At 36.5% G+C, this 21710-nt stretch overlaps 1 protein-coding gene across 4 annotated transcripts in view; it reads left to right on the forward strand.

Annotated features, from left to right (window-relative positions):
* The window catches only part of CNTLN (centlein), a 194292-nt gene that overhangs the window by 59260 nt on the left and 113322 nt on the right, over nucleotides 1–21710 (forward strand). For all 4 annotated transcript variants that reach the window (XM_065046182.1, XM_065046183.1, XM_065046184.1 and 1 more), the window contains 2 exons: nucleotides 4011–4173; nucleotides 15185–15379. In XM_065046182.1, the coding sequence (XP_064902254.1) occupies nucleotides 4011–4173; nucleotides 15185–15379 (358 nt within the window). The remainder of the gene's footprint in view (nucleotides 1–4010; nucleotides 4174–15184; nucleotides 15380–21710) is intronic.

Here is a 21710-nt window from a genome sequence, read left to right on the forward strand (position 1 = left end):
TCATGCCCCCCACCATATTCAGTTCCACGCAGATTTTTGTCTTTCCTAACTCTACCATTGTATACTTGGACAATGTCTCTAAATTCCTCCCAGTCTCCTGTCCCTGCTCTGTATCTTGTATCCTTCTTTTTGCATTAAATTTAGTTGGGGAGGTCCTTGTTGATCCATGCAAGCCTCCTACTAGTTTTTCTTGACTACTTGCTCATTGGAATGGACCATTGTTGATCTTGGAAGAGGTTATCCTTGAACATCAACTAGCCCTCATGGACCCTTCTTCTCTCCAGACCAATTTTATACTGAATTCTTCCAAGTAGGTCCCTGAAAATGCTCAAGCTGCTCTCGTGAAATCCAGGGTTGTGATCCTACTTTTTGCTTTTTTCCCTCCTCTCCAGATCCTTAATTCCCATTATCTCAAGTTTGCTTGTCATAGAGGTAACCCAAAAAGACTCCAAACAAATAATAAGCTTACACCAACTTCAATTTGGAAACAAAACCAAAACAACAATCCAAAACCAAAGGACAGAAACCAGTGCAAAGTGGGGCCCATAGTCCAAAATCCATCAGCATTCTGACAACATTTAACAAACTTGCAGGCTTGATATACATCCCAGGAAGTGTCCATAAAGAGTGTCCCTGTTTAAGGGGAGGTCTCTGGTCACAGTCTACTGCTCTGAGAAGACCACTCAAAGAGAGTCTTTGGTGGGGGCCCTATTTTATAGCCTGGTTGGATCTGAGCTGTGGCCATAATGAGCATGGTCCAGAAACATCTCTGGACCTGGGGCGACTCGTTGTCTGAAAACCCTGTCTGTTGACTAGGGACAGGATGTATGTGACTGGAGTCACCATGCCCTAGGATGGCGGACTTGATGGTTATCATCTGATCCAGGCGTGTATGTAATGACAGCCACAGTGGGTCACAAAAGGTATGAAATAGCCAGCAGCTGCTGGGTTAGAAGTCTTAGACTTTATCAGGGCGTGTGTGCAGCTGCCACATTGCTGCAGACAAGGCTGACCCGACGTTTACATCCTTGATAATTTCTTCCTTGTTTGTAAGTATAAGGCCCAGTGATGTGTCTCATCACCCTGCTGATTGGCTGTGGCAAGAAGTTATCATCAAACCACTCCAGAAACCTTCTGGATTGCTTGTGCCCTGCTGTGTTGTCCCTCCAGCATATACCAGAGTGATTAAAGTCCCCCATGAAGACAAGGGCCTGCAAGCATGAATCTTCTTCCAGTTTTTTGAAGTGGACTTCATTCTTCTTCTTGATCAGAAAGGACTGACAGGCAACCACCATGTCATTGTCCGCATTGGTTTGCCCATACCTGGCCTACACGCTCTCAGCTGGCTCATTGCCCATGCTACAGCAGAGCTCCCTCCATTTACACTGCTCTTTGACATAAAGGGCAACTTCTTGCCATCCCAGTCTGTCCTTCCTAAAGAGCCTGTCTCCATGCGTGTATGTTACGTGTGTTATCTTACCCCCATACTGATGACTTGTCAACTCTCCCTTATTTACATGCGTACACTTGAGGTGGGCCTCCCTGAGCCTTGTATTATTTATCACAAGGTCCTCCCTCTCACACCAACCTGTGCCCTTTGGTTGCCAGCCCAGGCCACAGCTCTTGCACTTGTTACTTGATCAACATTTCTGTCCCCTGCCATTCCTAGTTAAAGCTGCCCTTACCAGTTTGGCCTGTGTGTTACCATGGGTCCTTCATTCTGTGAATTTGTGTTGCACCAGGGGTGCTGAATAATTCCTGTTGTGACTGAGCATAATTTCCTCCTTCCTGTGTAGAAATTAAATAAAAAAAGGTTCCCCTTGTGGATTTACAATGTAAAAATTGTACCACATTCACTAAAGAGGATGAAAGCAGCTGTAGGGCACAACTGCAAGGTAAATACAGTGTTTGAGTATTTCTGTGTGTCAAGAATTTTTGGATTGCAACTACTTTGGCTCATATAACTTTTTATTAAAAAAAAAGAAAAATAAAGCAAGTTAGGATATGTGTATGAAGAAATAAAGTTTGATTTTTAAAATGTGATGTAATGGGACTGTGACTGTGTTTTCTTGTGTTTTAAAATCCTTGAATTTAACATGAGCAAACATGTTAACATGTTCTGACTGCTGCAGTTCTTGGGTGCCTGCAAGTTTTAGTTTCCTTCCTCATCGCCTCCCCATCAGAGTATGACTCAAAGCCTGATAAAGTCAGCAGAAAATGTTCCTATTGACTTTAATACACTTTGCGGGGAGACTATAAGAGAGCATATAATACTGTGCGTTCTCAGGTGACAGACACAGATAACTGCATTGATGTCTGCATACAAATAAAAGAGCAGCAACACAGCAGAGTGGTTTTAGCAACCGTGACTACCCACATTTCCAACAGCGTCTGAGGATTCAACGCTGTACCATGTTTTTCCTTCCACAACAAATCGAAGATCTGATTGGAGTGGGCAAAATCAATATAATCTGTGTTGTAACTGAAGTGCAAAGATGTGTCATTTTCCTAGTATATACTCACTCACAGGAAAATGAAACTAGTGCTAGTTTGGAAGCCTGTTGCACAGGGTGTCAGGAAGTGCTAATACATCACTGTGTCCTTATTTGTGCTGCTGTGCTTGTGAACAGAATTAAATTAGCACATATGAAGTACATGCTGCAGTTGTACTTTGGTCTTGTTACATGGAGTGCTTAATGCAACTCTACTGCTGTTAATGTTGAGGAGTTACTTTATGTCCCATTGAGAACAGGAGGACTTAAATGTTCTTAAGTGTTCTCCTGTATTGGCCTGTTAACAGGCTTTTTTAAACAGAATTTTTTAAACAACATTGATGTTGTCTGACTGTGCTGTTGTGGTACATGCTTTTGTGGTAAATGCTTTTGGAAATTTCCCTTAAAACAGTTTTTTGTTGTTCTGCAGTTTCTTAGCAAAACACAGCAAAGTTGGTGTAGCTGCTTACCTTTCTTATACTAGTCTTTGAATGAACATCTCCAGCAGTATTATAAAAATGTAATGAGAACTTATGTTGTTAATGATAATACTAGGTACACAGAAGTTGCCTATATATAAGAGGTCACCAAGAAAATTCTTTGAGGAAGTAAGGAAGAAAATTAGTTGGAGTGATAAACTTCTGTTTCAGTATCTGTATGTAATACTTGTGTGAAACATGCTTGTGAATTAAACATGGAATTAAGTAGAAAATATGTAAAAATGGATTAATGGAGTAATCTGAACTTTTAAAATCTGTTACAGAAAATATTCCAAGTTTTAAATTGTTGTTTATAATAAGTGAGAGTTAGTGATCTTTCTTTCTGCTGTAGTTTATAAATTTTATCAGCACTACAGTAAAATTCTTAAGCAGACTAGTTATAGTAGATCTATCCTATGGTTGCATTACAACATGACTCCTATTATTGTATTTATAGAGCTCTTATTGTTGTGTCATATAACACCCGTCAAATTTACTTACTTCGGTTCTGGTTGTTATAGTATGCTGTACCTGCAGACTAAAAGTAATTTATCACCAGACATACTTCATGTGTCTAGGGAGCAGATGCATTTCAGAAAAGAGACTTGCATTACACATACTCTGCAAGTTAAGAAAAACTTAGATCTTGGTTCTAGTTTAAAAAAAAAAAAAAAAGATTAATCTTATTTTAAAAGCCATGTGTTCTAAATATTTTATATTTTGACACTTAATGCTAAATAGTTAACTGAATATTGACTAGAAAGTGTTGATGCAGTAGTGGAAATCCATTTATTTTAGAGCAGTTAGAGCATTAGAGGGAAATTGAAAGGCTTTCCATTTTGAAACTTAACTGTTTTGTAGATATTTTGTAAAAGTATGTGATAAATATTTGATATATAACTTCCAGTGTTTATAAGACAATTGACAGAAAAATAAATGAAAATAGGAAGCTCATTATCTACAATAAAATTATTTGAACCTAATTGTTTAGTGGAGGTCTTAATTTCACTTTATTTCTTTTTTGTTTTCCTTTGTGCAGGAAGGAGTTACAGGAACTGCAGGATCTTTACAGACAAAATGTTGAGCATACCGTACAGCAGGCTGAGCTGATAAAGCAGCTTCAGGCTCTCAATACCGATACACAAAAAGTACTGAAAGATCAAGAAGATGCTCACACAGCTGAAACAACATCATATCAAAAAGTACGTCATTCTGCTTTATGGTTACATGGTTCATTTTGCTTAGAATATATGCAGTTCATGATGAAATTGTCAAGCTAGGCCTAAGTCAAGCCAGAATCAGTACTGGGTTTCTGAGGATGTGTTTGGTTGACTTTTGTAGCACATAGCGCACAGTACACTTTTGTGTGTTTAACTCTGCACAAGTTGATCACTGACTGCAGTGACAATAGACATTAAGTCTTTTATTCACTACAATTGTAGCCCAGCCAAGCTACAGATAGACTTCCATCATAGTTGTTCAGAACATGTATAAGGCAGGGCAAGTTCTACCTATCTATAGAATCATTTTGGTTGGAATAGACCCGTATGATCATTGAGTCCAACCATAACCTAAATCTAGCTCTAAACCGTGCCCCTAAGAGTCTCAGCCATAGATCTTTTAAACACCCCCAGGGATGGTGACTCCATCACTTCCTTGAGCAGCCTGTCCCAATGCTTTACAACCCTTTCTGTGAAGAATTTTTTCCTAATATCCAATCTAAACCTCCCCTGGTGCAACTTGAGGCCATTTCCTCTCATCCTATCGCTTGCTGCTTAGGAGAAGAGACTAACACCCTCCATGCCACAACCTCCTTTCAGGTAGCTGTAAACAGCAATAAGGTCTCTCATCAGCCTCCTTTTCTCCAGGCTGAACAACCCCGGATCCCTCAACCGCTCCTCATCAGACTTTTGCTCCAAACTCCTCACCGGTTTTATTGCCCTTCTCTGAACTCTCTCCAGCACCCCAATGTCTTTCTTGTAGTGAGGGGCACAAAACTAAACACAGGATTCAAGGTGAGGCCTCACCAGCACCAAGTATGGCGGGATGATCACTTCTCTAGTCCTGCTGACCACATTATTCCTGATACAAGCCAGGATGCCGGTGGCCTTTTTGTCCACCTGGGCACGCTGCTGGCTCATGTTCAGCTGGCTGTCAATCAGTACCCTGAGATCCTTTTCCTCCAGGCAGCTTTCCAGCCACTCTTTCCCAAGCCTGTAGTGCTGACTGGGGTTGTTGTGATGCAAGTGCAGGACCCAGCACTTGGCCTTTTTGAACCTCATACATTTGGCCTCAGCCCAACGATTCAGTTGGTCCCTCTGTATGGCCTTCCTACCCTCCAGCAGATCAACACTCCCACCCAATTTGGTGTTGTCTGCAAACTTACTAAGGGTGCATCCTCATCCTCATCCAGATCACTGATAAAGAGATTAAACAGAACTGGCCTCAATACTGAGCCTTGGGGAACACCACTTGTGACTGGCCATAAAACGGATTTGGCTCCATTCACCACAACTCTTCAGGCCCAGCCCTCCAGCCAGTTCTTTATGCCTCGCTGAGTACACCCATCCGGGCCATGAGCTGCCAGCTTCTCAGGGAAAATGCTGTGGGATACGGTGTGAAAGGCTTTATTGAAGTATAAGTACACAACATCCACAACCTTTCATTCATCCACCAAATGGGTCACCTTCTCATAGAAGGAGATCAGGTTGGTCAACCAGGACCAGCCTTTCATAAACCCATGCTGAGTGGGCCTGATTGCTTGGTTGTGTTGTATGTGCTGCGTGATGGCACTCAGCATGATCTGTTCCATGACCTTCCCTGGCATAAAGACCTGTAATTTTCTGGATCCTCATTACAGCCATTTTTGTAGATGGGCGTCACATTCACCAACTTCCAGTCAACTGAGACCTCCCCGCTTAGCCAGGATTGTTGATAAATAATGGAAAGTGGCTTAGTTATCACCTCTACCAGCTCCCTCAGTACCCTTGGATGGACCAGTCTGGCCCCATACACTTATGTGTGTCTAAGTGATGTAGCAGGTCACCAGCCATTTCTCCTTGGATTATTTGGGCTTCTTTCCCTTCTTTCTGCTCCCCATCCTTGTCTTCTGGCTCAGGGCTGGGTACCTGGAGCACAACTATTCTGACTATTAAAGTCTGAGGAGAAGAAGGCATTTAGTACCTCAGCCTTTCCCTCACCCTCTGTCACTGTGTTTCCCCCTGCATCCACCAGAGGGTGGAGATTCTCCTTAGTCCTCCTTCTGTTGCTGATGTATTAACAGAAATATCTTTTGTTCTCTTTTACAGCACTAGCCAGACCCAGCTCTAGTTGTGTTTTGGCACTTCTAATTTTCTCCCTGCATAACTTCACTGCATCATTGTATTTTTGAGTAGCCTGCCCCTTCTTCCAAAGGTTATAAATTCTCTTTCTGTTCCTGAGTCCCAGCCACAGCTGTCTATTGAGCCAGGCCAGCTTCTGCCCCACTGGCTCATCTTTCAGTACACAGGGACAGCCTACTCCTGCTCCTCTAAGATTTCCTTCTTGAAGAGAGATCAAACTTTCTGGACTTCTTTGTCCTTCAGGACTGCCTCCCTAGGGACTCTGTTAATCACCCTCCCAAACAGGTCAAAGTCTGTCGTTTGGAAGTCCAAGGTAGTTCTGCTGACCACCCTCGTAACTTCTCCAAGAACAGAAAACTCGATGATTTCATGGTGTCTGTGTCCTAGGCGACCTCCAGTTAACACATTACCCATGAGTCCTCTGTTCACAAACAACAGATCCAATGGGCACCTTCCCTAGTTGTCTTACTGACCAGCTGTATCAGAAGGTTGTCTTCCGTACAATCCAGGAGCCTTCTAGACTGCTTCCTCTCTGCTGTGTTATATTTCCAGCAGACGTCTGGTAAGTTGAAGTCCCCCCTGAGAACAAGAGCTAGCAATCAGGAGACTTCTCCCAATTGCCTACAGAATATTTAATCTGCCTCTTCATCCTGGCTGGGTGGTCTGTAACAGATCCCCACCAGGATATCTGCCTTGTTGCCCTTCTCCATGATTCTTGCCCATAAACACTCAACTGGATCATCACCCTCATCAAGCTTCAAACAATCGAACCACTCCTTAACATACAGAGCTATCCTGCCGCTTTTACTTCCTTGCCTGGGGATAAGACAAAGTAAATTATAGAATTTTTTTTTAAAAAGTACTGAAGGTAAGTAGCAGGAGTTGCTGTTTAATTTTCTGTTCTTCAGTCAGTGTTCCTGTACTTGTTAAATTGATCCTTTGAGTCATTAAAAAAAAAGAAAAAAGGTGCAAGTGAAGATAATATTAAGGATCTTCATCAGTGTTTATAATACAATATTCTTCTAGACTAGTTCTACAACACGTGAAATAAAACCGGGATTGCATGAGACTGTTTAAAAGCATGACAAAACTCTTTGTAAAGATAACTACACCTTGCATAATAGTGACTTTGGCATTATCATCTGCTTCAATTTGGGGAAGAGTTTAACCTGTTTTGTGAAAAATAATTTTGCTATTTCAAGTTACCTATGTATTATGGAAAATTGATGGGTATACTTACATAGCTATAAGTGGGTATACCTATATAGCTATAAGTGCAAGCCTCTTCTAAACTGGGCTTGGCTCAAAATTCAGGGTTGCTTCAGAAAACTGGTTCACTGTTCTTGGTCTATCTTAGCAGGACTTAAAAGTTCTGCTTAGCTGATGATACAACAAGAACAAGAATAGTGTGGGTTTGAAGATTAGTCCTTTTGTTTGGTAGCTCACAGATGACCCTAAATTTTGCTGGTTTGGAGGTGCTGAATTCAGTATTTTTTGAACACGGAGGAGTAAGGTTTGCCTCTTAAACCAGCAACAGCTAACTCAAATATTCTGACAAATTACTATTGTAGAAGTTATAAGCTGTCTTTTTGTAAAATGTCTAAATATCTAATGCACCTGGAAAAAATAAGTTTTTTTTTAAAAATAAATATATGTTTTTTAAAAAGTATACATTAAAAATAGTAAAAACATAAAGAAAATAAGGTGGGGGAAAAAAAGGAAGAATAGATCTAATAACGTTTGTGACATTGTCTGGCTGTGAGAAATTCAGAGGGCAGAAGGAGTTCCTTTATCACAACAATCACAACAATCCTGTTACATGCTTCTGATTAGAATAACTGAATAAAATACCCAGCTATAATTACTTCAAGCAACATGCATTTTTCCAAATCACAAGATATGCAGTCCTACTGAAGTCATGGCAGGCCTTTGGAAAACTCAGCGTCTATAAAAATAATACAAATGCCTGTTTTTCCCTTGATCAAGAAAGGCAAACTATTGCAGACAAATGTGTGTTTTGTTTGTCTTCCCTGCATTAGTAATATGCAGGCTGCAATATCTAGATAAGGATGTGTCAGCTGTTCCGTAGACTTACAACAGAGTATTTTCCTACTGCTCTGAATGGCATTGAGCCAATCAGTGTGTACATCTTATGATATATTCTCCCTTACAGGAAGATCAATGACCTCTCTGTCAGTGCTCAGATAGGCAGTATATGCTGTAGCTGAGGCAATCTGGTTGGCTCACATATTCCAAGTTGATCTTAATAGTCTACCATTTAGGAAGAACCACTATTTGTGCTGATGTTAATGTATAATATGAAAGAGTAGACTGAATAAAAGGAAAAAAAAAAACTCTTTCTGATAATCCAAATCGAAGTAATGAATTTGCACTGGATTACTGAATTATGAGTAAATCCATTGAGGACCGTAAATCCTTTTTCAAGTCCATCTGTAGTGGGCAGCATATACATATGAATGTCTGTAATCTTTTTCACCAAGTTGCATTGACTTGTTGTACTGCTATATTTTTTTTTCTTTAAGCACAAATTTTAAGGGTGCTGTGTTCTACAATAATTACTTTACATTTGAGCATTTATGGAAACAAATTGATATCCATGTCGTATTGCAGCTGTAGTTCTCATTTTCAAGGATAGGGAATATTTTTCTAAAATGTATTAGCATCTGTTTTAGTGGTCCCAAATACTCTGGGGGCTTCATTCCTTGCTGGATTTAATGAGACTCAATAGGTTTGTCCTCACCAACAATTTCAAGGTGGAGAGACTTCAATCAATACTAGGGATAATAAGACAAGAAGATATTCTGAACACCTTAGCCAGCTTATCACAGTTTTCTGAAATTTACAATTTAGGACCTTTGTTTTTATAACGTAGCACTTTCCCTTCATATGATGTGGCCTTTAGATTCCTTTTTAATCATACTGATTAAAGATCTCTTAGTGGAAGGCCCTTTTAGTGAAGTGGAAATACCATTATTTGTCATTAAATATGAAATAGTGATTCATGTCCTGGAACTCAGCTCCTGAAACAGCAAACAGAAAATACTGTGGATAGTGGCACAGTACAAGTCTGTGATGAGGAAAAACATTGTTCAGTGGTTAGATTTTTGGCATAATTAGAAATGCAGTAAGAGTTTTAGTTCGGAGGCATCGCAGAAGTCTGCATCGAGTGCACCGGAGCATCGAGCGCACCAAAAACTAGATGAAAATATGATAGCATCAGATTTTCAGATGTTGTGGCTAATTTTGTACCTTCACTTGCCTTTGCTAGTGTTTCTCATGGTGTCAGTGTGTGGATAGAGTTTGTTCTCCTTCAAGCCTGAGAAGTTGTAATCAGAATGTCAAATTACTGGTTTTTCTATCCTAAGGTTAAATTTTACTACTTGCTGTCTTTTTGTGACTGCAGCAGCCTTTAAGCATAGTAAAGAATCATATAAATGTGTTCATAAGCAGCATTAAATTCACAAACTAAAAACTAAAACTATACAGATGGGTAAATGGTAGTAACGATGCACATTCTCCTTCAAATTTGAATGAAAAACGTAAGTCCTTTCACACATGATAGGAACTGAGAGAAACTAACTTTCCAGTCAAATATGCATCAGTAATAAGTGAATCATCATTTTTGTAGTCCATTTGGCCTGTGAAAGTTGTGAGAAACTCAGATCTTTATTAAAGATTATCTCATATTTCAGTTCAAGCTTCACAGAATCACAGAATGTTAGGGATTGGAAGGGACCTTAAAAGATCATCTAGTCCAATCCCCCTGCCAGAGCAGGAACACTTAGATGAGGTTACACAGGAATGTGTCCAGGTGGGTTTTGGATGTCTCCAGAGAAGGAGACTCCACGACCACCCTGGGAAGCCTGTTCAATACTGTTTTCTGCTGTTGTAAAGTGTGTTAGTTAGGTTAGTTTATATTTATTTATTGTATACCAAACTCCAATAGAGTTGGTCACGTGCTAGCAAGTAGATTTTGGCATCAGGTGGGCCCATAGTTTAAAGCTGAAGCAACACTGGGTAGACCCAGGATCTCTCGGGGTGATGTTAAACTCAACACTTAAGGATTTTCATGATTGAAAACTCCTGTACTGATACACTTATTGTGCTGTGTGTAATTGTGTAGATTGATCTTTACAGAATGCTTAAATATTTAGAAAATAAAAGTAAATAATCTATAATGCCAAATCTGTCACTATTGTTTGCAAATCATTGTCTTAAGGTTTCTGGCAATGATATTGTATTTTTTCACCATATGAGAACTATAGATGAAAGAAATTATGTAAACTGGTGAGACAGTGGAAGAAGAGTTGTGTGTCAAGAAAGGAAGAAAAATCTTAAGATTAATATTACTTAAATATGTTTTTGAGTGATGCCAATTTTGATCAGAGTTAGAATTTTGTTTAAAATCAGAGTGGTCCCACGATGGAAGATTTTAAATTATACCATTTGCAATATGAATTACTAACATTTTCCTGCATTGACTAGCACTGGTGTTCTTTGTTTTTCTGGGAGAAATGCATCAAAATTTTTCTATATTCAAAGAAGCAGTCCACAAACCTCACCTTTAGATAGCCATATGAACACAAAGAGTTGCATAAAACTGATCAGGTGGATGAATATTGGAAGGCCAAGACAGGGTTTGAGGTGGTGGATCAGTCAGGAAACAGGACATACTGGATTCATTTAAGCAGATAGACTCATCAGTTTTTATGGTAACAACACTAATCGAATAGACTGAAATGTCCTTTTCTTTTGTGTTCTCTCTTGTTATTTTGGAGAAGGTGTATTGCTAAAGTTAGCCATTTTACATGATTTCCAAAACAACTATGCTGTTTGCAATTATAATACCATAAAGTTGAGGAAAGCATGTCTTTTCTTTTAGCTTATATTGGTCACTCTTGCTTGCAGGTTGTCTGATGTTACTTTCTTTTGTTTTTCTTCTTAAGCTGTCACTTGTGTCTGACGTTCTTCTCTTCTATCATAGGGAAGTTTCATGGTGTCTCGTCTTAAAAAAAAATCACTCTACCTCTGATTTTCCATTTTAAAACTAAATGCCATGGATGTGCTCTTTTAGTCTGCCTGGAGTGCCTCTTGAGTTTCACCCTAGAGCTTCTCCAGCTAATTTCTGCCCTTGCTCTTTCAAATTCTCATAAACAAGATGATCTTGTAACATGGATTTCTGCGATGGTGCTGTAATAGTTTCCCTTATAGTTTTATTGTAGCTTAATTTAGACTTTTTCCATTTGTGTCATTACTATATGTTCAACATTACTGTAAGTTCAGGTTCATTACTCAGATCTTTATAATACACTGCTTTTTACGATGTGAGCATTTAGATATCACATTTAATGTAGGAAAATATTTGTTTTACACTTGGTATATATAATTGGCTATTGTTGCATTTTAATGGATGGATCTACCTTAGTGTTAGCTCCTCGTGGGAGAATACTTTTGAAGGAATCTTCCAGATGTCCCCACTTTTTGTGCATTAGTTGATATCATAGAAAAGTGTATGAGAGCCTTAACTAAGTGCCTTTTGGATCATGGAACTGAAAATTATTTTGGAACTAGAAAAATGGTCCCAGATGTTAACTGGCATTCATTACGTAGGAACAGTCTAAACCTGGTTTAAAATAGATCCTGCACACTTGGATAATATTAGTGTTGGTCATTTGTGTCAACTGTTTCACTCTGCAGTTTTTTTTTCCAGTTGCGCTATGATTCTGGCTAACATGCAATACAATAGATAGTATAGGCTAATTATTTAGTTTTTTTAGATTTTGTTGGAATTTCTCAGCTTTCTTTGGTCTGACTTAACTTAATTTTACTATCATATGTATTTAATGTATGTCAGTACTTTGCCTCACCCCACCATTATCAGGCTGTTAAATATTTTCTGTCACATTTGGGCAGGCTTTAGAGTAATATCTTTTGGTTCTCCTGGAAGTCCTAGCTTTAGTCTGGCATTTTTAGTTTACTTGATGACATGAAGCACACCTACTGCTTTAATGAAATTTTCTGTTTTAAGCGTCTCTTCAAAGATCTAGCAAAAAGTGTTTTCTCGTAAAATCAGTTAAATCAATATAGAAAATTGTTAGGGTAGCTGAGAAATATGGGATACTTTATTTTTTGTAATTCACCTAAGTTACCCTTCCTTCCTGACTGATAAATAATGCTCTTTAGTTATATAGACTAAATTTATTATAGTGTACTGATTTCAGATACTTTCAATCTTTTTTAATTTGTTGTTAAGTACCTTCTCCTGTAACAATCTATGTTGCCTGTCAGAGAAAGGGCAGCTCTAAGGCATTAGAAAGAGATTCTCAAAATACAGTCAGTGCAGCAGTTTTTGCTGAGCAGTCTTGTGTCACTGGCTGTTGGCCTTTTTCTTTTCAACTACCAAATTTCATAAAACCTGTAAAGAATGATTTTTAAAATTTTCCTTTTTCTTTCAATCTTGTAAACATATATGTATATATTTATATTTAATATATCTTCTTGGAGATTAAACAATTTCCTGGATAAAGCTCATGTCTTATTGACATTCATGGAAGGTATAACTACTCATTTGTGGACAGTCAAGACTTCACTTTTCTGTGAAGCTTGCTAGTTCTGAGATAAATAATTTACAATATCTTAGTGTTTTCTTTTGGATTTTCTTCTCCATGTTCCATCTCCAGTCCTCTCTTCTGTATTTAACATGCTGTCTCTCTAAAACTGACTTTCTCCATCTTTATTAACGGTAGACAAGTTTCACCAGTTTCATACTCTATGTTCTTAAATGTGCTTAGTGCAGTGTGGTTAAATGTGATGCCTCTTCTAAAACTGGGTCAGAAATGAGCAGAAAACCGCAAATGAATCCCATATAAATATTAGGCATATATTTACTTCACAAAACAGTTCATGTCCATAATGAGAAGATAGGGAGCCAAATGGAAATTTGGAAGCTGTTCCAGTTATCTATAGACAGTAGATAAAACTTCTTTATTTTCATACAGATGATTTTCATTTTGAAATTTACTGATGTTAAATAGCTGGGGAAAAAAAAAAAAAAAAAGAATGGGTCCTGTAAACTAGTACATTGGTGGTGTTCAAAAAAATAAATAAACCTCAGTGTAAGATGTGAATATGTTTTTTGCCCATAGCTTTAAGCTAGTTTTATACTTGAAACTTACATGTTCTATTATTGGTGTTTTCAAAGCAGGGAAGGTTGGAAAAGTTTATGCTAGTAAAAAGACGTGCTATTTGTCTTGTCCTGGCAAATACAGACTACCAAAAATACCCATTAGCTACATTAGGGTTTGTGGCTGCCAGCTAGAAAAAAGCATCGTATTTTTGATGTTCTCCATTTATCTTACTGGGATGTTACCTTTCACATACTATAATTATGACCACTTAAGTGCTGCTAGTAATAAAACCAGCAAATTGTCTTAGCAGTATGATCTAGCTAATGAGCTGATATAGTTATAGCTGGAAGTAACTGTGTCTCGATGTTCCATTCAGTTGGAAGGACATTATCTAAAAATGCATGTTTTTGATAAATGAACTTTTTTTTTTTTTTTTCCCCTGTGAGACACATAATGATTTCCATAAGAAACTGGCTATTCTTGAACATGCATTTCTAGAGATGATGTAAGCTTTCTTAAATATATAAAAAAGATTCAGTAGGCACAGAAATGTCAATGTAAACGTCTGATTTTTAACACACATTCAAAATATCAATCTGTCTGAACTTCTAATTAATTTTGCCCCAAAGATGTGATCTCTGATCTGCTTTGAAAATAGGCAAGAGGTAATTTGGTTTATTTTGTCCTAAGTGGATTTTGAGAGCCCATGGGAATAGAAAATTATAGAAAGGAGGAAAGGAAGGGAGATTATTTCCAGATTTCTCATGAAGTGTTAGGTAGAACATTCCAAAATCTAGAAGTTGTGATTTTTTTCCAAAGGATTTAACTTGTAAGCGAGGTAAGCAGAAAAAAGGGAGAAAGAAGTGTATCATTTAAGTAAAACTGACAAGACAAAAAGTTAAATGAAGAGTAAAATAAAGTTTTTACAAGCAAAATTACTTGTGTCAGTTCCTTGTACTTATAAACATTATTGATAGATTTGGAAATTCTGCTATTTGTATTTAATTAGTTTATTTCAGATGAAATGGCAGGAATATATTTTCCCAAGAAAACTGTCAGCTGCTGAAGTACATGCCTTCTACAGATTATTTTATAGTAGAATAAATAGTTGGAGTCAATATTACTTATTTTGAGAAAAAAGGACATGTATACAATATTCTGATTTCAGCAAGAACAGCCGAGCAGCAGCCAATGATAAGAACTTCTAATATAATCTCTGGGTTTTATAGTTAATATTAAAAAAAATCCTGTAAAATAATTATTTAAACAGATCAAAGTACTCTATAAAAGACAAGGATGGCATTTGGTATTCTTGCACCTTTATTTTCATTCCCAGGACAGATATTTCAATTTTTTGCCTACTCTCAATGCAGGATTACTTTTTTTTCTTATGTATTTTCTGTGTATTATATAAACAGTTTAAGAAGTAAAAGAAATCCTGATTTTAGGTGTTCATTTCTATTAAAAATGTCATAAAAAGCAATGTGTTTTTCTGGAAAAACATCTTTCAAACTTAAAGTTTAAGTGATTACTGCCATCACGATTTTCAAATGTATAGACTGTGACAAAAGGCAGGAGGACAAGTAGTGTGAAAGAATTGTCAAAACTTAAGAGAGACTTGTCTTTATAGACAAGTTACTTAAATCATACTTTCCTCCTGTATTTATATAGCTATCCGCATTGAAGTTATTTTTAATCCTGTTGTTTCTCTTATCCCCTCTCAGCTTTATAATGAGTTGACTTCATGTTTTGAAACTGTTAAAGCAAGTGAAATTCAACTGCAGCAAAGCTGTGCCTCTCTTCAGGATCAGTTACTTGGAAAAGATCAACTGATTTGTCAGCTACAAGAGCAACTTCAGCAGGCTCATGATGATTTAAAAGCAGCGCATCAGAACTCTTCTTCAAAATGTGAAGTACAGGTGAGTCCACTTCTAGAATAATAGAAGTTGTGTGTGTCTTTTTGTTTTAAATTAAGCTTCTGTACCAGAAAATTTTAAAGGAAATTGTAGTCATGGTTTGTTTTTTGTTGTTGTTTTGTTGTTTGTTTGTTTTAAGAAAATCTACAACTCTTCTACTGCAGTAGTGTAACTATTTCTGCTGTTGCTAATAGAAGGTATTTCACAATTAAATCTGTCCTGGGAAAAAAACTGAGAAGTGGTGTCAGTATTCAACAAGACTCTTATTTATATTCTGTAACAAAGACAACAAAAATGACATCAATGTGATTTTGGTCCTGGAAACAAATTTCTAGAAAAAATGGTGAACTTTCTGCATTTTCTCTGTGAAAATGAAATTTATTGGTCCTGACTTATGGTGAGGAGAAATATTTGTCTAAAAATGTCTAAGCTTTAATGTTCCATTTGGAACTGTTAAAAAAAACCCATCACACAAACATGCCTCCAACTTGACACATGTGTCAGATCTTACATGTATACCTTTGACATTTTCCAAAGGCCAATTCATGACTTAAAGTGAGTTTGAAAGGCTTTGAAATTATCTACCTGCAATGGTTTTGTAAACCCTGTTGCTTAGTTTCTTCCATAGATTTGTCAATGAGATGTGCTTATGCATTCCAGCTTTACTATTAACAGCACTCTTTCACTTGATTAAGCAGAGAAAGGAAAATAGTTAAGATGATAATGCTCGTTAAATTCAACACTTTGTGTAGGTAGGTAAGGTAGATCTGTAATCAAGGATTACATTAACGAGCCCAAAGAAGTTTGAATGTTAAAAAGAGGTACCGTTTAATTCCTCGAAGTATGTGCAAGTAGTAATCTGCTGTAAAACAGAAAAATCACAGAACGCGGTATCTCCTGGATGTGCTCATGATGGTCATTCCAGAGCTAATGTGCTAACTTTGTCCAGAGTATTACTAAAGTGTTTATCGTAAGATTCTTAACCTATATTTTGTATGATTTTTAAAGTTCTCCTTAATCTAATGATTTGATAATTTTGTTTCATGAATGATAAAAACCATTATTTTAAGTCTTTCTTGTGGAGTGTTTACCTCTTGATATGTTCTTGACCTTTTTCCAAGTCTTTGAAATAATTGGGTTTTTTTCTTCTTTTAGATTTTGGTGATTTCATTTAAATGTTATAAATATAAAATTAGTCTCAAGCTCTTTCTGTTATAAACACAGCTTTGGATCACGGTTTTTGAATGCTTAGACTGTATTTCTGAATTCATTTTACATTGCTTTGAAGAGTTTTTTTGCAGTTTATTTTGTCAGAATTTTTTTTCAGAAAAGTTTTTATTATATCTCTGGATTATATTAATTGAGGTTAAAGAGGCTTTCACTGTCTTCGTGAAGGGATTTTAGAATGTTTTCCTCCAGCCACAACATTTATATTGTCTAACCTGGATATTGTGTGACAGTTTTTTATACATTGGATTTGTCTTTATTATCTTGAAGAGTTTACTAGTAATTGAAAATTTTGTTACTACACTAACCTCCTACATTTTTCAACATGTGGGACAGCACAATTGACTCCTTCCCACTAAATAAATGGAGCATCTATTGCTATTACGTATTTCTTATAATTAAAGCAATTCTTTAACTTTATTTTTCTCCCCTTAAAATACAGCAGTTGAGTTTCTTTAAAAGCTCGTAGTGTGGAGATTTGCTGAAATCCATTTCAAATCCCTGTAGATAATTTCACTTGGATCAATTTTGTTTACTTCTTAAAAGAACTTTAGGAAATTTCTGAGGTTAAAAGTAAGACTATTTTAAAAGCTAGTGACAACCTGTGATTTGTGATTCAACTTCATACATTATTTCTTTTAGATGTTTTAAATTAATCACATCCGGTGTGGCCGAACTACTACTTTTTCTTTTGTTGATTTATTCTGTGTCTCCTTCTAGTGGTGCCTGAAATTGAAGTACATTAACATATGCTCCATATAAATTAGGATCCAAATGTGAAGCAGTCCTAAATTACTTAATAGTGAATGAGGGTGCAAATATTTGTTTTTCTGTAGCCTTCTGTTGGCTTTCTGCTATGTTTCCATTTTGATACTTTCTCAGAATTTTACACTCTCTGGCACACTCCCTGTTTCTAGTGTATTTGAAGGAGTGCATTTGTCATGATTATTTGGAGAATTTGTGGTTTTCTTAGTGAATGTAGGTTCAGTCGGGCCTTCTACAGAAATACATCAGTTGAACATTTATGTGATTTGTCATGAGCTCAGTCAGATATTTACCAGTTCTAGTGGAGAAGACATAGTAGGAAGGTAAAGCAGATAATTTACGATAATGGGTGTAATATAGTACACTTTTTTCAGTAAATTAATCTTAAAACAGGCTGTGATGGAAAAAATTATTAGCGTTACTAAAGTAGCCTCATAGGGAAGGAAATATGTAAGGTAGTGTCCACAGTTGCTAGGTTTGTAGAATTGAGATGTTAAGCAATCTGTGCTTATGTGCTTAACATGCTCAGTATTCTCTTTTGACTAACAATCTTCCGTTCTGCTGTAGCAAATATACCAAATTTTGTTGACATGCAGTCTTGCTCTGGGAGTGTATCATAATGCTCATTGTTGGCTGCATTTTGATGACAGCTATATTTCCCATTATCAACTTCACTGTCTTGCATACGTGTTAGAAAGGTATTACTGTGTGGTTACACAGCTGAGGTTTCTGCAGGGGAAAAAAGTCATTACCTATCATTACTTCTGTGACCTGTTAGGTGACCAGAACCCTAGTTGTTTGTGATTAAGAGATGATTAAGAGAACTTCCTCATTCATTCTGCTGTCTCTTGATAGCAACATCAGTAGAACAGGATGGATTTGGAAGACAGGCTTAATTAAAAGGACACCAAAGCAATGCAAACATTTACTAGTTTTCCAGTTACCATTTTTTAAAACAATCCTTCATAAAACTATAAGTTGGTTTAAATGACAATTGTATTTCTGCTATAATGATTTCTTGAACATGTTCAGATTTGTGCCTTGCTGAAAGTTTATCCTGCGGGACATGCTAACAGTCCATTGACAACACTAATATATCTTCTTCAGACTTTCACTAGCTGGGAAGATTATACGTCAGTGTTGCATATGTTCCTGGATTTCAGCTTTTCTTGCTGTTGAAATTACTTTGCAGTCAGGCAAAAATGAGTTTTATATTATTGGCTTTATTACCAAGAATACCTCAGTTTTCTTTCATTAAGTGTAAAATATGCGTCTTTAGATGTCGTAATCTTATTCTAGTCAGTGTGGTGCTTGTGTTATTGAGGGCACGCTTTTCGATGATTTTATTTTGACTATTCAGGTAATGTGTGTGATGAAGAATTCAGATCTGATTTAGAGTAAATTTCTATTTACATCTTAGTATGCATGTGTTCAGCAGCTCTCATACCTTTTCTCTGATCAGAGAGATTAGGCATGTGAATTTGGGAGACTTTTTGGTTAGATCTATGCTCAAGCTACCCAGTAAGAAAGAACTTTAAGTAGTTTTCAAAACATAAGCCTGTGGGGTATGATTGATTTCATCTTATATAATTGCTTTTTTGGTTCTGTTTTGTTACTGGTCTTCATTTTTATCCCTGAGATGTATACCATACTTTTAGTCTATGGTTAGTATATCATAACTATTACTCATGTGAATGGTGAATATTTATATATTTTACTGAACCAAGGCAGTCATTTCTGTCTTGACTCCTAGTTTTCATATGTGTGCAGACATCAAAGACAGTATTGAGAGATGATACGTGATCAAGAACCAGTAATTAACAGACCTTTTAATGTTTTTATTTGTAACTGTAGCATCTGACAGGTATGTGCATTCTACCTAATACAGAATTCACTTGCACTTTTATAATAGTATCTTAATTTCTCATAAGGAAATTTTTAAAAGCAGCCAGAATAGAAAATATCAGTAAAACAATGAAATAAATTGCACACAGATGTAATTTAAGGTTATTAGAAAAAAGTGCTTTTTTCAACCAAGATACAAATTTGAGTTTAAACCTATTTATATGATAAATTCTCATGGTTTAACTCCAGCTAACAACTAGAACCATGGTAGTCACTTGCCCTCTCTCTCCTATCCCCAAGTAGGGTGGCAGAGACAATCAAAAAGAAAGGGAGAAACTCATGGGTTGAGATTATAACAATTTAATAAGACAGAAAATTAAAATTAAAAAAAATAATGATTTACTACTACTGATATACATATATACATATACACACACATAGATAAAATAAGTGATGCAGAAGGCAATTGCGCATGATCGCTGATCCTATATAAGCTGATCATGAAAGGGCAGAGGTCCGGTTAGCAGTTCATGTTCAAACATGATCACCCTGAACAACCAGTCCTCGATAAGAGAGCACCCCTGGTCCTGAACAGCCGGTCCCAGCAAGAGAGCAAAAATACAAAAAGCAAAAGGCCAAAATGGCAAAAAGCCAAAACTGCAAAATGGCACACTCGTGAACTAACTAGCCAGAAGAGCTGCTTGCAGCTGTATAAGGAGCATGACACTAATGGCAGGGAATATTTAATTGAGCAGCTGGAATGTCAGTCTAGGTGCTGTCCTGTCTGTGCCACCTTCCAGTTGCTCTTTGCACCTACAGCCGGGAAGCTGAGAAAGTTCTTTGTTCTCCTTGGCAACAGCCAAAACCATCAGTAAGTTCTTACGTCCTTTCCATACCAACTTAAAGTCTAGCTGCTTGAAAGAAGAGCATGGGAAGTTCAACATACTATCACACAATTCTCATACTATACTCAAAACAAGAAACTGTGCTAGCTGCTAAAAAGAAAAAAAGATTCTAACTGCTATGAAGAAAATTAACTTAATCCCAGCTAAACCAGCACAGAAATGCATAAATAAAATGTTTCAAGAAAAACTGCATCTGTTGTTGCCATGAAAAATCCTTCAAGTCTTGTTATCACAGTGTGACTTACTTGTTTTCTAACCAGTATTTCAGTGATTTCAGTTTATGGCCTTATATAGTACAGTCTTTAAAATACTGACTTTGAGAGAAATATAAATGATAAAAAATCACTTGGAAAGGGTAACTGTTATTTCTTTCAGTGCTTCTAGTTTTTGTCCTGTATACTTAGTATTACAATATGAATATTTGAAGTCCTCTTTTGAGGCTTAATTTTCTATTCCTTGTTAATGATACGGCATAACAGGAGGCAAATACCCTGTTCAAAGTGTGGTGCTGTAAATTTTGTTCTATAGATTAGGATAATTTCCTTTATTGAAACTAATTCCTAACAAAAGGCTTTTTAAATTGGCACTTCTTTAGCCTTTACTGTTAGAAAACTCATGTATTTAATTTATTAGCATTAAAAATTTCTCAGTCTTGCACCCCCTTTGGGTCAAAGCTTTCCACAAATACCTTCCAGTTTTTAGAAATATTCAATTTATTAAAACAAACAAACAAAACCCCAACAAAAACTCCAAACAAACAAAAACCCCAAACCAAAACAAGGAAAAACCCAAACAAACAAACAAAAAACCGCCAAAACCCAAACGTTGAAATTGATCTCAAAGATGTCAAAATATAAGTTTTAAGCAACAAATAAATATTGTAGTGAAAAGATATTTTTCAGGACAAGATGAAATTAAATCATAGTGAACATTTAGAAATATGGAATACTGCAGCACATTTTTAGAGGAAAGCAAAAGATTTTATCACTGTTTGCTTGAAGGCTTGGGCTTTGAAGAAAGTAAACTGGAGCTAATATTGACAATTTAGGCAAGACCACTTACTGAGTAAATAATTAATCTTTAATGATGAAAAATATTAATAACATTTTCAAATGGTTGTATTCCCTTAAGCTATAAACTGTTATTTATAGATTATTACCCTTATAATAAAGTTAGGTATAGATTGCGGCTTGTAAATTTGAATTTGTTCTATTTTAAAATATTTTTGTAATGGAAAAGTGCTGGTAATTCCTGATATTTACAATACATAGACAAATATAACTTAAGACTCTAAGACACATGTGATCTTCAAGATTCATGATGTCATATTAATCTTAGTTATTAGCAAATTTAATACGATAGCTTACAGCTAAACACTTTTTAAACAGCTAGTAAATGCGTGTCTCTGATTCTCAAAGAGGCAGTAGGAATTTGTTAGTTTCCAAACATTTTTCATACCAAAGTGTTATGAAACTACACTTAAAATGTCTTCTATATGTGTCTTTTAAACAAGGTGGAAAGGAGAAAAGCAATATTTTTGAAGCAGTATTATTTTTCTGGAATGCCCTTGTATTTGAATTGCAGAATTCTAG

The sequence above is a fragment of the Columba livia genome, chromosome Z, assembly GCF_036013475.1.
Source record: "Columba livia isolate bColLiv1 breed racing homer chromosome Z, bColLiv1.pat.W.v2, whole genome shotgun sequence".
Taxonomy (NCBI): domain Eukaryota; kingdom Metazoa; phylum Chordata; class Aves; order Columbiformes; family Columbidae; genus Columba; species Columba livia.